General features: G+C 46.5%; 1 protein-coding gene across 1 annotated transcript in view; it reads right to left on the bottom strand.

Moving 5' to 3' along the window:
• The window catches only part of CCDC33 (coiled-coil domain containing 33), a 1,331,950-nt gene that overhangs the window by 264,123 nt on the left and 1,053,342 nt on the right, over positions 1-14,485 (bottom strand). Inside the window, exon 13 of the mRNA XM_078684539.1 lies at positions 797-999. Within this exon, the coding sequence (XP_078540665.1) occupies positions 797-999 (203 nt within the window). The remainder of the gene's footprint in view (positions 1-796; positions 1,000-14,485) is intronic.

Genomic DNA, 14,485 nt, shown 5'->3' with positions numbered 1-14,485 from the left:
GAAGATAAAACATTGAATTCTGCGCATTTCCAGGAGTATGTAGTTCAGAGAAGAACACATTTTCGGTTGTCTATCAAAATATTACCGAAGATGAAACTTCCAAATATGCTGGAGGTAAGAATGGACTTTTCTGTGGGATCCACGGTGTACGTGACAGCAGAAAGAGCTTGGTGTGACATATATAGATAAAATGGGAAACTTTGAGATAGGAGTAAGCTCTAGTGACAAGGCTCTCCTAAGTGATGCTCTGGTGCACAAGAGTGAACAGTGACTTGAAGTTTGAGGAACCATTGATTAGTGGGGCTCTGCTGAGTTTGGGAGATGGACTCAGAGGGTGATAACCAAGACCTCTCTGGAGTGAAACCAAGCTATGCATACATATTTGTCTGGTGTAGTTGACCAAATTTCAACTTTGAAAGGTGTTGTTACTGGTTAGGCTCTGTGCTGTCACTTCGCTACACTTGGTTCTTAGATGGCAAGCAAAGGTCTGCTGTGAATGGTTCCCTGTGTGTGAGTATACTCTGGTCTAAGGATTTGTGCTCTGTAATGACTGATGAACACAACATTTATACTTAGTGATGCCTTAGCAGAAAGTATACTTTGCAGTTATGCTCCATCACAAGTAAGAGACTATCTTCTGAGATTGTGACATATTGTGTTAATTGTGTGTTTGCGTTAGGCTGTGTTAGGAGTTGTAAGTAGGGCTTGTAGACAAGCAGGCTCTGATGTGTGGCAGAGTTACGTCCTTGTACGAACGGTTGCAAAGATCTCTGTTGTTTAGGGTGTTATTGCTTACCTGCCCAGGTAGTCGAATTCCCCAGTCTCGAGGAGAGATGGCTGGGGGTGGAAGTCTTCATTCTGGGTGTTGTCAGTAGGCTGGATGTGCCCAGGAACCTGCTCCCTTCTTTCACGAGGTGACTTGTGGTACAGGAGATGGTAATCAGGTAGGACTGCTGTCAGTGCATCATGAGGTGGGAGACTGATCCCATTTCTCCTCAACTAAAGGGGGAAAATGCAATAATAAATTATTATCTTCACTGCTGATATGCATACATTGAAGGAGACGCCAGACTTTATTCATATATGTACATAGATATTTTTTCTCTTTGGGGGAACACACACCCCTTTTGTTCTTTACTCCTAACCTTCCTCTACTACTACCACCCCTTACCACTACCTACATCCAATCCCTAAACGTACCCTTACAGTAAATGAAAGAGTCGCGCACAATTATGAAGGAGTACAAGGAATGTCCAGGCACAGCGTAACAGAGGAGTGGGGAGTAACAAATGTGATGATAGCACTGACTGCATATTCAAAATACTACTATGGCTACTGCCCCAAACCATGTTCTGGCATAAACCAGGGTAGACCATACCACTGTGCATATGTAGAAAATGCCTCGTTGGTATTGCTGCTCTATGTGTGCACAGACAATGCACAATTTTGGCCAATCTAAAAGTTAATGTACTTCTTGTGGACCTGATTCTTCAACAGACCAGAGTTTGGGTGAGATATACTTTTCCCTGAGGGACTTATAATAAATGTCTTGTTATCGGTTTAGGTTTCACTTTTTTTACAGCAGTCCGATGGGATGCTTAAATATTTTCTGGTCAGACCATGTACTTTAAAGATGAGAATCATATCAAGTAAACAAACATCATAAAACAACGGTCGTCGATTATGTAAAAAGATTCTTTGCTTTCACAATAGGGCTTTTATGTACTTCAGAAATGTGATAATCACAGATTAGCTGCATGATGTATCAAAGGGCCCTATTGCCAAGCACAACACAGCCTGATGACCTTAAACTCCATTCCGATCACAATACAGGTTGGTGAGTTAATAAAATAACCTTATGAAAGAACGTACCAATCGCAATACCTCTTTATATTTAACTACAGACCATTCTGGCAATCACAATCCAGTCTGGTGTCTAGCAAAACACCCATTTGCTAATGGCAATAGAGCTCGAGGGAGCAGAAAGAGGAATCCTACCGATACCAGTAAATATTATTTACCTAAGAAGCATTAAAAAAAAGCTCCAAGTCTTACCAAAATACCCATTGCTAAGACGAACAGCTCAGCGATAGTGAAAGATACCAGTGACAATCAAAACACAGAATGATTACCAATGACAACCAAAATACAGATTGATTACCTAACAAAATACCTTTGTGGCAGCCTAAAACAGCGTGATTAATGTCTCTCTGGCACCAACAACACAGCTTGTTAGAATAACAAAATGCCACTAGCAAAGAACAAAACTGCTAAGAAAAGCTTAATGACCGAACATTACATGCCCTGCCACTCGCCATGCAGATTGATGACTTATAGAATACCACCGACAATCAAAAAACATCTTAGTGGCTTAACAAACTATATGCCTAGCAAATACAGACTATTGAACTAACAAAACACTCTGATAATCACAACAGAGTTGATGACCGTACCAAAAACATATTATTCACAATAAAGTTTAATTACATAACAAAATAATGATGTGCACTAACCTCAATCATACACCTGTACCATGACCTAACTAAATATATCCTAAGCAAAGACCAATAGAGCCACACACACTAATCACTATAGTGCTCGATACCAACAAAATATATACAAATCATAATGGAATTCATTGACCCAAAGAAATACCTGTGTTAAACAACCACACCACTTCTCAACATCGTAGGAAAAAAACTCACTGGCAATCACAAAAAGAAATGACAAGAGACCTCCCTTGCAATTAATTTAAAGACATAATCGTAACAGTATAGTGTGATATATATTAGCAGAGTTAATTGGAAGCCATAAGAAAGCGTTAATATGTGTCACTTGGAAAACACATAACAATAATAAATAGTGTTGATTTGATGGCAGAACAGTTGCTCTTCTCCCCGTCCTCTAGTATATACACTCACATCTTCAGATAACAACAATGCACAGTGACTGCATAACATGACTCTACTAAATGTCAGTAGACGTGCGTAAGATCACACTAAGACACTCACACAATACAATCCGCTCACAGTCAATCACACAGGGCACCAAGTGACTTCCCCTGTGTGCCATGGAGCCCCCTGCATGACAGTAGAGCTTACCAGCAACACATAATGATTGTCTTATTTGAAAATGAGTTTTGAAAGACCTGTTAGGAATACAGAGGAGCACAATGATGTCACGGTGGAGCTCTGAGACATCATGATAAAGTTCCATGGTGTACTAATGCTAGAAACTAAGCACGCCAGTAGAAACCCGACCCAGGATTTCACCTATCCAGCTATCCCCAAAATTCTGAGACAGAGGCGACAGCCATATATGTCAATGTGCACACAGTTCAAGCACCCACTGCCAAGGTGCGGTCCTAACAGAACTATGTAATTTTACACAAGCCAACCGGTGCACAGGTGGCTCCTGCTTGGGGTATACTAAGGCTACCTCACCTCACAACAGCGCTCACTGATGTCTCAACAGGACTGTCTGACCTGATGATAGTTCTTAGCTCATCATCTCTTCTCATCACAACAGAGCTCACTGATCTCATCATGGGGTTATTTAATCACAATAAAGCATTCACATCTTAAGTGATCTTTGTGCAATAACATAACTCTGTGACAATGCACTAGAGTTATCTGGGTTGATTCATACATTTGATGAATTCACAATACAGTCTTTTTTTAATCACAATAGACCTCGGTGATTGTAAAATACGTACTGGAGTCTTGATTGTAGTTCAAACATAGGTTTATTGTGGTAAAGAATATACACCCACAACCAGAGCCGTTCAGTCGTGAAGAAGCCAACCAAAAGAGCTTCTCGTTTAAAGCAATTATCTTGTAGATTGAGAGACTATGTTTTGGAGTAGATTTGTGTTTGCAATTTTCTGTTTTCTTTGTTACCCTTCCAAGAGGAGAAGATGTTATATAATAATTATTTCATATTTCTTTTCCGTATACCAAGAGTCTCGTGGTTGCATCCACGAGACTCGTTCTGTGTCTTAAGTTCTAGAGTGCTGCCCTTCAGTCGTGAAGATTCCTTTGAACGTCATTCTGGACGTTGGCTTCTTCACGACTGAAGGGCAGCACTCTAGAACTTAAGACATAGAACGAATCTCGTGGATGCAACCACGAGTCTCTTGGTATACGGAAAAGAAATATGTAATACTTATTATATAACAGTGATCATAAGTGGCTCTCTGAAATCAACTGATCTTACAGGAAAACAAAATAACTAAGGATTATCACGCTATGACTTACTGGTCTTGGCTTAAGGTACTGATGCATTCACAATAGGGTCCTTCAGCATCCCAACAGCGCTCACTGACCTGCTCATGGGGCTCTGCACAAGAAACCTTTCACATCACCAGTGATCTTAGTGAGATAATATACTTGATGAACTCCTAATATCGTCCATCTGAATCACAACAGAGCTCACTGACCACAAGCGATTCTCTGAAACTACAATGAAGCTCAGTAACCTCACAGCTGATTTCAAAGAGAACACAAATAACTTAAGGTTATCACGCTACGACTCACTGGGCATGGCTAAAGTACAGCTGCATTTACAGTCGGATACTTCTGTGTCACAATAGAGTTTAATGATGTCATATAAGGACTCTGCTGTGACACAATAAAGCTTAATGACATCATCATGGTGTTCCAGAAAATTAGATTTTGTTAAAAGTACATCAGTCTATGTATTAACGCTTGTAGAGTGCGTAAATGTCAATAGGTATCTTAGAAGCGTTCTAAGAAGGGATGTGAAAAACGACTATTTATTTATCTGTATAGATCAGATTTAGACAGTTTTACGAATGTAAGCTTACAACGGCAATGTGCTACTTTATGTTATAATCCGAGCCAATAATTTTCTAACACTAATGGCACTTCTTTTAACGGCAGGGACACACACAATGTTACGGTCTTGCCTGAGATACCGTATGTGCTGTCACTTGCAAGATCTTTCGTTTGCTTACTTTGAGCTTAGAGCCTCCCCATTGCCTACCATTAGCCACTCTTATTTGCTTGCTTCTGATTTGTTAACCTTTGCGGCCTTCACTCTCCTTTTTCTGTTTGACCCTCTGCTGAAGCATGGTCAAAGTGCGTGTGTCCTTCCACTGCTCCAGTTTTGTGTTTTGTCTCTTTATTTTTTGTAGAAGCACTCGGTGAGAGATCTAACATCTACCAATGTTAGATCTGGGGGTCTCTATTGGCAGAGGTAAGTACCTTAGACCAAGTAGGGACCCTTGCTTCTAGTCAGGGTGAAGGAATACACACAGTAGATAAGCTCCGCTCTCCCTCTAGGTAGCTTGGCGCGAGCAGGCAGGCTTATCCCCAAGGCAATGTGTATAATAATTGCACTCAACACAACAATAATCCCCAATCCACCACAAACTGAGACCACACAGGTAAGTATATTTTATAAAAATATATAACTTTATCTAGTTTCAGCAGGTAAATAACACAGTTTCACGATAATCACTTCTTCAAGAATATGTGGTTCTTAATCTTAATGGTTGCAGTTCATTTCAGGAAGTTCTCATCAAAAATTGTCTCCAGTCACGTAAATCAGCTTTTAAAAATAAGGTCACTGATTTCTTTCTAATGGGCTCTCAAAACGAGCACACCACGCTATGCCAGTAGGTAAATACCTTCCAAATCGGCTCTGTGAAGAAGTGACCGTCCTGATTACCTCGGAGGCGGTCGCTCCTCACGCTGCTCCCTGCCCTGCGAGACTAAGTGGTATCGTAGCGCCCACAGCCAGACTACAGCCTGCATTGTTTAGTTATTGAATACCCTCACTGTGCTAGATCCCCACATTACGCTATAATTACCGGATCAACTGTGCTGCGCTGCCTTGCCTATCTCACGAGCGCTAATTTGCATATTATCGTGGCGCTAGTCTACCATAGCGCGCTGCAACGCTCTGCTGAATTGTGCTGCCTGTATTTTGGTTTCTGTGCCTGATTGTGCCTTGTGCCGTTTCCACTGCCATTCACATCGCGTTATTATACTCATAGTGTGCCCCAACCCGGTTTCGCTTTTGGGCTGACTGCCATTTTGTGTTTTGTTGTTGTTTGTGCCTCCCTGCCTGGCTCTCCGCCCCGCTCCCGCCTCCCAGCTGCTCCTCCCTCCCACTGTTAGTCAGGCTCCACTCTCCCGCTGAATCGCTGTGACCGTCCTGATTACCTCGGAGGCGGTCGCTCCTCACGCTGCTCCCTGCGAGACTAAGTGGTATCGTAGCGCCCACAGCCAGACTACAGCCTGCATTGTTTAGTTATTGAATACCCTCGCTGTGCTAGATCGCCACATTACGCTATAATTACCGGATCAACTGTGCTGCGCTGCCTTGCCTATCTCACGAGCGATTAATTTGCATATTATCGTGGCGCTAGTCTACCATAGCGCGCTGCAACGCTCTGCTGAATTGTGCTGCCTGTATTTTGGTTTCTGTGCCTGATTGTGCCTTGTGCCGGTTCCACTGCCATTCACATCGCGTTATTATCCTCATAGTGTGCCCCAACCCGGTTTCGCTTTTGGGCTGACTGCCATTTTGTGTTTTGTTGTTGTTTGTGCCTCCCTGCCTGGCTCTCCGCCCCGCTCCCGCCTCCCAGCTGCTCCTCCCTCGCCCCTCCCCTCTCCACCATCCACATATGACAGATGCCTTTGCGCGCAGCGTTCACGCGCAGCGGTCGCGCCCCATGCGCGCCGAAGGTGCGCCAAAGGTAAGCCCGTCTACGCCCGTCCGCGCCTGGACCGCGCCCAGCGCCAGACACCTTGGTCCCCGCAAATCCCACTCCACCGGATTAACGTATGATGCCACTACCCTCTTTGCCCTTAACCCCAGACGCACACCACAATGCTGCGAAGCTGCCCCAGGACACACCCATGGACCATTCGCCTGCCACTCCTGCAAGTTCGCCTGCATCAAGGCCAACACCAAATCCACTTCCTCCAAACAAAGCTCCGATTCTAACCACCTGAAGTGCATCCTGCTGAACACCCGCTCGGTCCACAGACACGCCACTGAACTCTGGGACCTACTCGACACTGCATCGCCAGACGTCGCCTTCCTTACAGAAACCTGGATGAACGCCTCATCAGCGCCCGACATCGCCATAGCCATCCCGGACGCTTATAAGATCATCCGAAAGGACCGCACCAACCAAACAGGAGGAGGCATCGCCATCATCCATAAGAACACCATCCGAATCACGACCAGCTCCGACGATAACCTCGCGACCGCCGAACACCTTCACTTCCAGATCCACACCGACCCCAGGACCACACTTAGAGGCACCCTCATCTACAGACCACCAGGAACCCGCACACAATTCAACGAAGACATCACTGACTTCATCAGCCCACATGCCCTCCCCTCCGAGAACTACATTCTACTGGGAGACCTCAACTTCCACCTGGAAAAGAACAACGACAGCAACACCACCACCCTTCTGGACAACGTGGCCAATCTCGGACTCAAACAACTTGTTGACACCCCCACCCACTTAGCAGGACACACGCTCGACCCTATCTTCACCTCCAGCAAACACATCTCCTTCGATCACACCACAGCTCTCCATTGGATGGACCACAGCTGCGTTCACTTCAGCTACAAAAAGACCACGACCCTCAACCCCCCACAACCTATTCCTCGAAGAAACTGGAACAAAATCACCACAGACCAACTCTTCACATCGCTTAACCAAAACCCTCCCGCCATATCATCGGACCCAAACCAAGCTGCCACCAAACTCACACAATGGATCACCCACAGCGCTGATGAATTAGCACCCTTGAAAAACCACCAGATCAAACAAGGTAGCAAAAAGGCCCCCTGGTTCAACGATGACCTTAAGAAATCCAAGAAGTTATGTCCTACCCTCGAGAAAACCTGGAGAAAATACCCAACCACTGACAACCTGACCACCTTCAAGAACGCCACCCGCAAACACCACCAATTGATCCGATACACCAAGAAATCAGCATTTAAGGATCGACTCGACAACAACGCCCACAACAGCAAGGAACTATTCAACATCGTCAAAGAATTTACCAACCCCACCGCCGGCACCAACGACATCACCCCCTCCCAAGACCTCTGCGACTCCTTATCCTCTTTCTTCCACAACAAAATCGCCGACATACATAACAGCTTTGATAACCAGTCCGAAGAACAGTCCACTCCACCCACCTCCGAACCAAAACAGTACTCTCACAACCTTTGCGCCTGGAACCCAATCACTACTGAAGACACCATCCGCCTGATGAACTCCATCCTCTCAGGTTCACCAACCGACCCATGTCCCCACCACATCTTCAACAAAGCAGACTCCATCATCGCACCCCATCTCCGAGATGTCATCAACTGCTCCCTTAACACTGCTACCTTCCCGGAAAGCTGGAAACATGCCTAACTCAGCGCCCTTCTGAAGAAACCCACAGCAGACCCCACTGAACTTAAGAACTACCGCCCCATCTCACTGCTCCCATTCCCTGCCGAAGTCATTGAGAAAGCCGTAAATAGCCAGCTCGCCGCCTTCCTCTAGTCCATCAATTCCCTCTACCCCTCACAGTCCGGCTTCCGAGCCAAACACAGCACCGAAACCGCCCTCATCGCTGCTACAGACGACATCCGAACGCTACTGGACAACAGAGAAACAGTTGCCCTCATCCTACTTGACCTCTCCGCCGCCTTCGACACAGTCAGTCATAGCACCCTCATACAACGCCTCAGCAACGTCGGAATACAAGGAAAAGCTTTGGACTGGATCATCTCGTTCCTCGCCGGAAGAACCCAGAGAGTCCGCCTCCCCCCATTCAATTCAGAGCCCACCGAAGTCATCTGCGGCGTACCACAAGGATCATCACTCAGTCCCACCCTCTTCAACGTTTACATGAGTCCCCTCGCATCCATCGCGCGACAACATAACCTCAACATCATCTCCTACGCAGACGACACCCAACTGATCCTCTCCCTCACCAAAGACCCAAACACTGCTAAAACCAATCTACACGAACGAATGAGAGAAGTTGCCGAATGGATGAAGAACAGCCGCTTAAAACTAAACTCAGACAAAACGGAAGTCCTCGTCTTAGGATCATCCCCCTCTGCCTGGGACGACTCATGGTGGCCACCGGCCTTGGGTACAGCACCCATACCTACAGATCACACACGTAACCTAGGCTTCATACTAGACTCCTCCCTCTCGATGACCAGACAAGTCAACGCCGTCTCATCCTCATGCTTCAACATCCTACGTATGCCCAAAAAAATCTTCCGTTGGATCCCCACCGAAACAAGAAAGACAGTCACCCACGCACTGGTCACTAGCCGACTGGATTATGTAAATACCCTCTACGCCGGAACCACAGCCAAACTACAGAAAAAACTCCCAACGCATCCAAAACGCCTCAGCCAGACTCATACGGGACATCCCCCGTCAAGCTCACATTTCCGGTCACCTGAAAGACCTCCACTGGCTCCCCGTCAATAAGAGAATAACGTTCCGTCTCCTCACCCACGCACACAAGGCCCTCTACGACCTAGGACCCGAATGCCTCAACACACGACTGTCCTTTTACACACCCACCCGCCAACTACGATCATCCAATCAAGCCCTCGCCGCTATCCCGCGCATCCATAGATCCACCATGGGAGGAAGATCCTTCTCCTACTTAGCGGCCAAAACCTGGAATTCTCTCCCCACTCACCTCCGCCTCACACAAAACCACCTCTCCTTCAGAAAACAACTAAAAACCTGGCTATTCGATAAGTAATGCATCCACTCTCCCTCAAGCGCCTTGAGACCCTCTGGGTGAGTAGTGCGCTATACAAATCTCTGAACTTGAACTTGAACTTATATCCTCATGTTGCTCCCCCCTATCTGTCCCCTCCATGCCCACGTTCTTCCTGTTGCTTGCCCTTTCTTCCATTCCTGCTTCCTTCCTGTTTGCCCCCTTCTGCTATTCGTGTTATTGCTTGCCCCCTCCCGCGCTCTGTGTTTTTGCTTGCCCCATTCCGCCTCTGTGTTGTTGTTTGCACTTCCTGTATCCTCCCACCCTTCATGTTGTTGCCTAACCCCCACCCACTGTCTTTGTTGCCATCCCATCTACCAGCTATAACAAACAGCAGCACTGGCTGCATCATAAAGTTATTTTTTTAACTTTCTGCTATTCAATCCACACTCCCTCCTATTGTCATGTATTTTTACCCACCCCCCCAATGTCGCAGCCTGCCTCCACCAAGCCGAAATCTTGAGGCTTCAAAGGGCCCAGAACGCAGCAGCAAGAACCCTCCTTGGCCTGTGCAGGTCCTGTCCGGTGTCAGACGCCATTCGTCAGCTGCACTGGCTGCCAGTGGTCGGGCGCATTGAATTCAAGGTGCTCTGCATCACCTTCAAAGCCCTGACATTCTCTACCCCTGGCATCCTGGCCAACCTGTTTTCACCTTCTGTCCCCGCACGTCATCTATGCTCACTAGGGCAACACCTAGTGGTGATTCCCAGGACACGTAGAGTCCGGGCTGGAGGCCGTTCCTTCCACAATAGGGCGGCTCACCTCTGGAACTCGCTCCCTACTCACATCCGGGGCCTTAACAGCTACTTAGAGTTCAGGAAGGCCATTAAAACACACCTGTTCCCTGCAGCGTAGCCTGTGCCCCTGCTCCTTCTGCACGGGTGTAGTAAATGATGACTGTCCACAGTTTCTTACTTGTAGAAGAAGGTTTATTCTCAAGGTAGTTCACCCAGCAAGTATCACGAGCTCAACACGAGCTCATCAGTAACTAAATACATATCCATGTACTACAACGGGTCAGTTGCTCTGCTGCCAGCACCGGGCGCCCCGTTGCTGGGGCAGCTGTTGTGCTTTACAAGTTGTGGTAACATTAACATTAACCCACCCACAATAACAAAAAAGGCCTAAATCGTGGACACCGCTGACCACATCACAGACATTTTTTTACCCACACCCTCTGAGTTGCAAGTCCTCCCTCCATCCATGAGGCAGTATGACACTTTTAAAAATGTTTATTTTCATTCATGCTGCACAGCATCCATACTGGTGTACAACATGACTGAAAAACATTGACAAAGTCAGTAGCTCTCTCTCAGCGAAACTTATTTGCTTTGCCAGTGCTTTTTTCTATATACTATTTATAAAGGTAGATTCCCCCCGAGACAGCACGGCCCTCAACGCCCACCCATCTATTATCTGGCTTAGACCCAGGAAATGTCATTTGTAAAGCAATGTCCTGATTGATATTCGGTCCCATTCAACAACCACCATCAGATCTTCAACGCTCAACACAGGAGTCCCATTATCACCTAGTGCTAAAACGCGGGCATTGAGGCACTTCAACCCGCGTTATTTTAAAGGTTTCTGGGGCCCCCGGGCAAAAAATATTTTGAGAGCCTCTGTCTGGAACACCTTTGAACTTTCTTAACCATTTTCTCCTATTGAAGCCCCATGATGGCAAACACAATTGAATCAAATGTTAAAGGGTGAGATAGAGAAATGGATAACAGAAAAATAAAGAAAAAGTTCAGTTTTTATGGGGCCCTAAGGAAAGTGGGGGCCCTGGGCACTTTGCCGCCTTTGCCCATGCCTTAAAACGTCTCTGAATATCAACGCTTTACAAAAGAAAGGTCAATATATTTATTCACTCCAATTATAGCACCATTTTCTCTTCTTCCTTTTTTAACTTTTTATGAAAATGAGATTTTTAAATGTAAATGCTTTTGTATGTGACAACTTTTTAATGTATTTATGTGATAGCCAAGGGTTTTTTTGGTTGGGGGCGTACAGATAGTTGGCAATGGTTTTTTAAATCTGATCTATTTGGAAATGCTTGTAGTATTTAATTGTATAAATTATAATATGTAGCTGTGATGTGATTTGTGCTTTGATGGTTTTAAATTTTAACTGAATAAAGAAACTTTGACTTTGACTTTTATTCATCAATAGTGCCAGCATGTGCCATTCAACCTCGTCGGTGACTTTAGAAGCTTTGCACATCTTCCATGTTGCAGTCTTCTACAGTGACCCCAAAACCGGTTTTCAGAACGTGAATAACCAATATCACAATAATGCCTATGGCAGTAAGATCAGAACAGAGACACCTATGCCTTAAGTATACACAACCTGAAAAGCGGTCTGTGGCCTTTCAAAGACAATCACTTTGGTGCGCAAACAGATTAGCAGGTTAAAGCCATGTAATTTAATATCTTATTTACTTTGGGTCCATTTTATCATTCACTTTTTGACAAGGCTAATGGGTGCTCTGGAAACAAGGAGTTCATACATTGGCGGGGTGTGGCCTCTTGGACACATCTCTGGCGACAGAAGTAGTCTCAAGTTTCACATGCACACTCAGTGTGATCGTGGGCACAACTTTTACTTCCTCGTGTTACAGCTGCTCAACTGGAACCAATGCATTACCGAACTCGACGTGACCCCTTTAATGTCACTGGAAGGAGGGAAAGCTTAGTAGACCCGTGGGGGGTTCTGAGGCGTGACCAGCACATGATAACCAGCTATCTACTGCTGCTGAAGTAACACCCTAAAATGCATTTCGAGAATTTTAAATTGTACCCTACTGTTACTCGCAGATTTGGGCAGCAGCCATGTTAAGCTCTTGCACACCTGCACCTGTGGTTTGCAGATTACAGTTTGCTGCAGAGCGTACCCAACCCACTGAGCTACTTTACATGTTATATAATGGCATTTGGTAAAGTTTAGACACTCAGCAAATGAAACACAAATATCAAAAGCATCCAAACTTTGAGGCATGTTCTTTCTAGAGCTTAATATGTTCCCAGTTACTGCACCCCACCTGCCCAGCCCATTGGGTACTCACTGTGGTGGACAGAGGCCTGTAGAAGGTCGCCATCCGCTGCCTCTGTGTAGAGCGCCCCGGGCAGAGTCACCCTACTGCCTGGCACCCTAGAGTCACTTTTGCAGCCCTCATCACATGCTTTGTTAGTTGCCAGGGACCTTCCCTCACAGATCAAACAGTAACCGCGGGAGCTGCGCAAACCTTACAAACCTTAAGCCAGCAGAGCAAATAGAGGGGCCGGCCAGCCCAGAGCAGTGGCCCGAGGCACTCACCGAGCCGCTCGATGCCAGCATGAGGTGGGCAGGATGCTCAGCCGGGGAGTTTCCTTCAGATGTTGGGTGTTTTGCCCCGACTAGGAAAGCCACATTCCAGTTCCGGCTCTTTCAGCAGCAGCTTCCCTTCTTCCGCCGTTGCTACAACAAAAGATGCTTCGCACCTAGCAACGGGGAGCAGGTTCCGTGCCCAGGCTGTGCGGGAGGCAGGCAGCACCCAAGGGCCGAGGCGCAGAGCGCGGCGCGTGCAACGATAGTTCATTTCACGGAACAGGTTTAACCCTTTGGGCTCAAGCTCCGCTTGTCACTGGCCACTTAGCATCCCTCGTTCGGACAGATGTCTTAAGTATGAGATGTGCACTCTGTGGGGTCTGAGCACTGCCAGTGCCATGGGTTTTGGCGCCATACTCGGTTACATTTTCCAAACATTGGCAATCTTACCTGCTCCCTGGAACAATCAGGACCTCTTGCATGAAGGGAGCGCCCTTACACCGCACCAGAAATGTTTTGCAATAGCAACGGACGTGGGTAGGAGAAGTGCGGGCGACCATAGTCGACGAACGTGGCCAGTGAGCAAGCAAGCGTGACTGCCCTTTGAAGTGGAATTTGGAATAGATTAGTCCTCAAATGTTGTGTTTTAAACCATGTGGCATGAAGAAAATTGTAATGCACAATTCTGCAAGTGTCTTGGCTAAAATATGAAGAGTCTTAGAGACAGGTTAATGTCTCCACCAAATAGCCAGGACTACCTGCCCAGCCACGGAAATGTGTGTTAGTGTGTAGTGTGTAGTGCGTTGTGTGCTCTTTTCAAGCTGTACTGGGCTGGCAAAGACAATAAAAACTAAGTACATATTTGAGGTGCGTCAAAACACAACGCACAAATATTATTAGAAGACATAATAAAACAGCAAAAAAGTTAGCAAACTGTGAACGCGAATCACATTTAAATCATCCCACGCCATATCCTCAATGAACTACATACTCATCAGTGACCTGACCTTCCACCTCGATAACCCCAGCGACCCCAACTCCACCATCCTGTAGGCCAACTTCGCCAACCTCGGACTTACGCAACCCGTCACCGCACTGACACTCAGGGCAGGACACACCGTCGACCCCATCTTCACAGCAGGAAAAAGCATCCACTTCAGCCACACAACGCAAACCCCATGGACCGACTACCACTGCGTACACTTCACCGTCGACAAACCGAAAGCACCCACACCAACCCCACGCCCACCACAAAGGAACTGGAGCAAAGTCACAGACAAGCAACTCAACTCAACCTTCACCCAAGAAACCACACCCCTGCATCCAACGCTGCAGCCAAAGAACCCCACAACTGGATCGCCAATTCCGCAGACAAACTCGCCCGC

This window comes from Lissotriton helveticus, chromosome 3_2 (assembly GCF_964261635.1).
Source record: "Lissotriton helveticus chromosome 3_2, aLisHel1.1, whole genome shotgun sequence".
NCBI classification, from domain to species: domain Eukaryota; kingdom Metazoa; phylum Chordata; class Amphibia; order Caudata; family Salamandridae; genus Lissotriton; species Lissotriton helveticus.
Note: the sequence above shows the minus strand (reverse complement) of the source record. Positions and strands in the feature narration are given on the sequence as shown.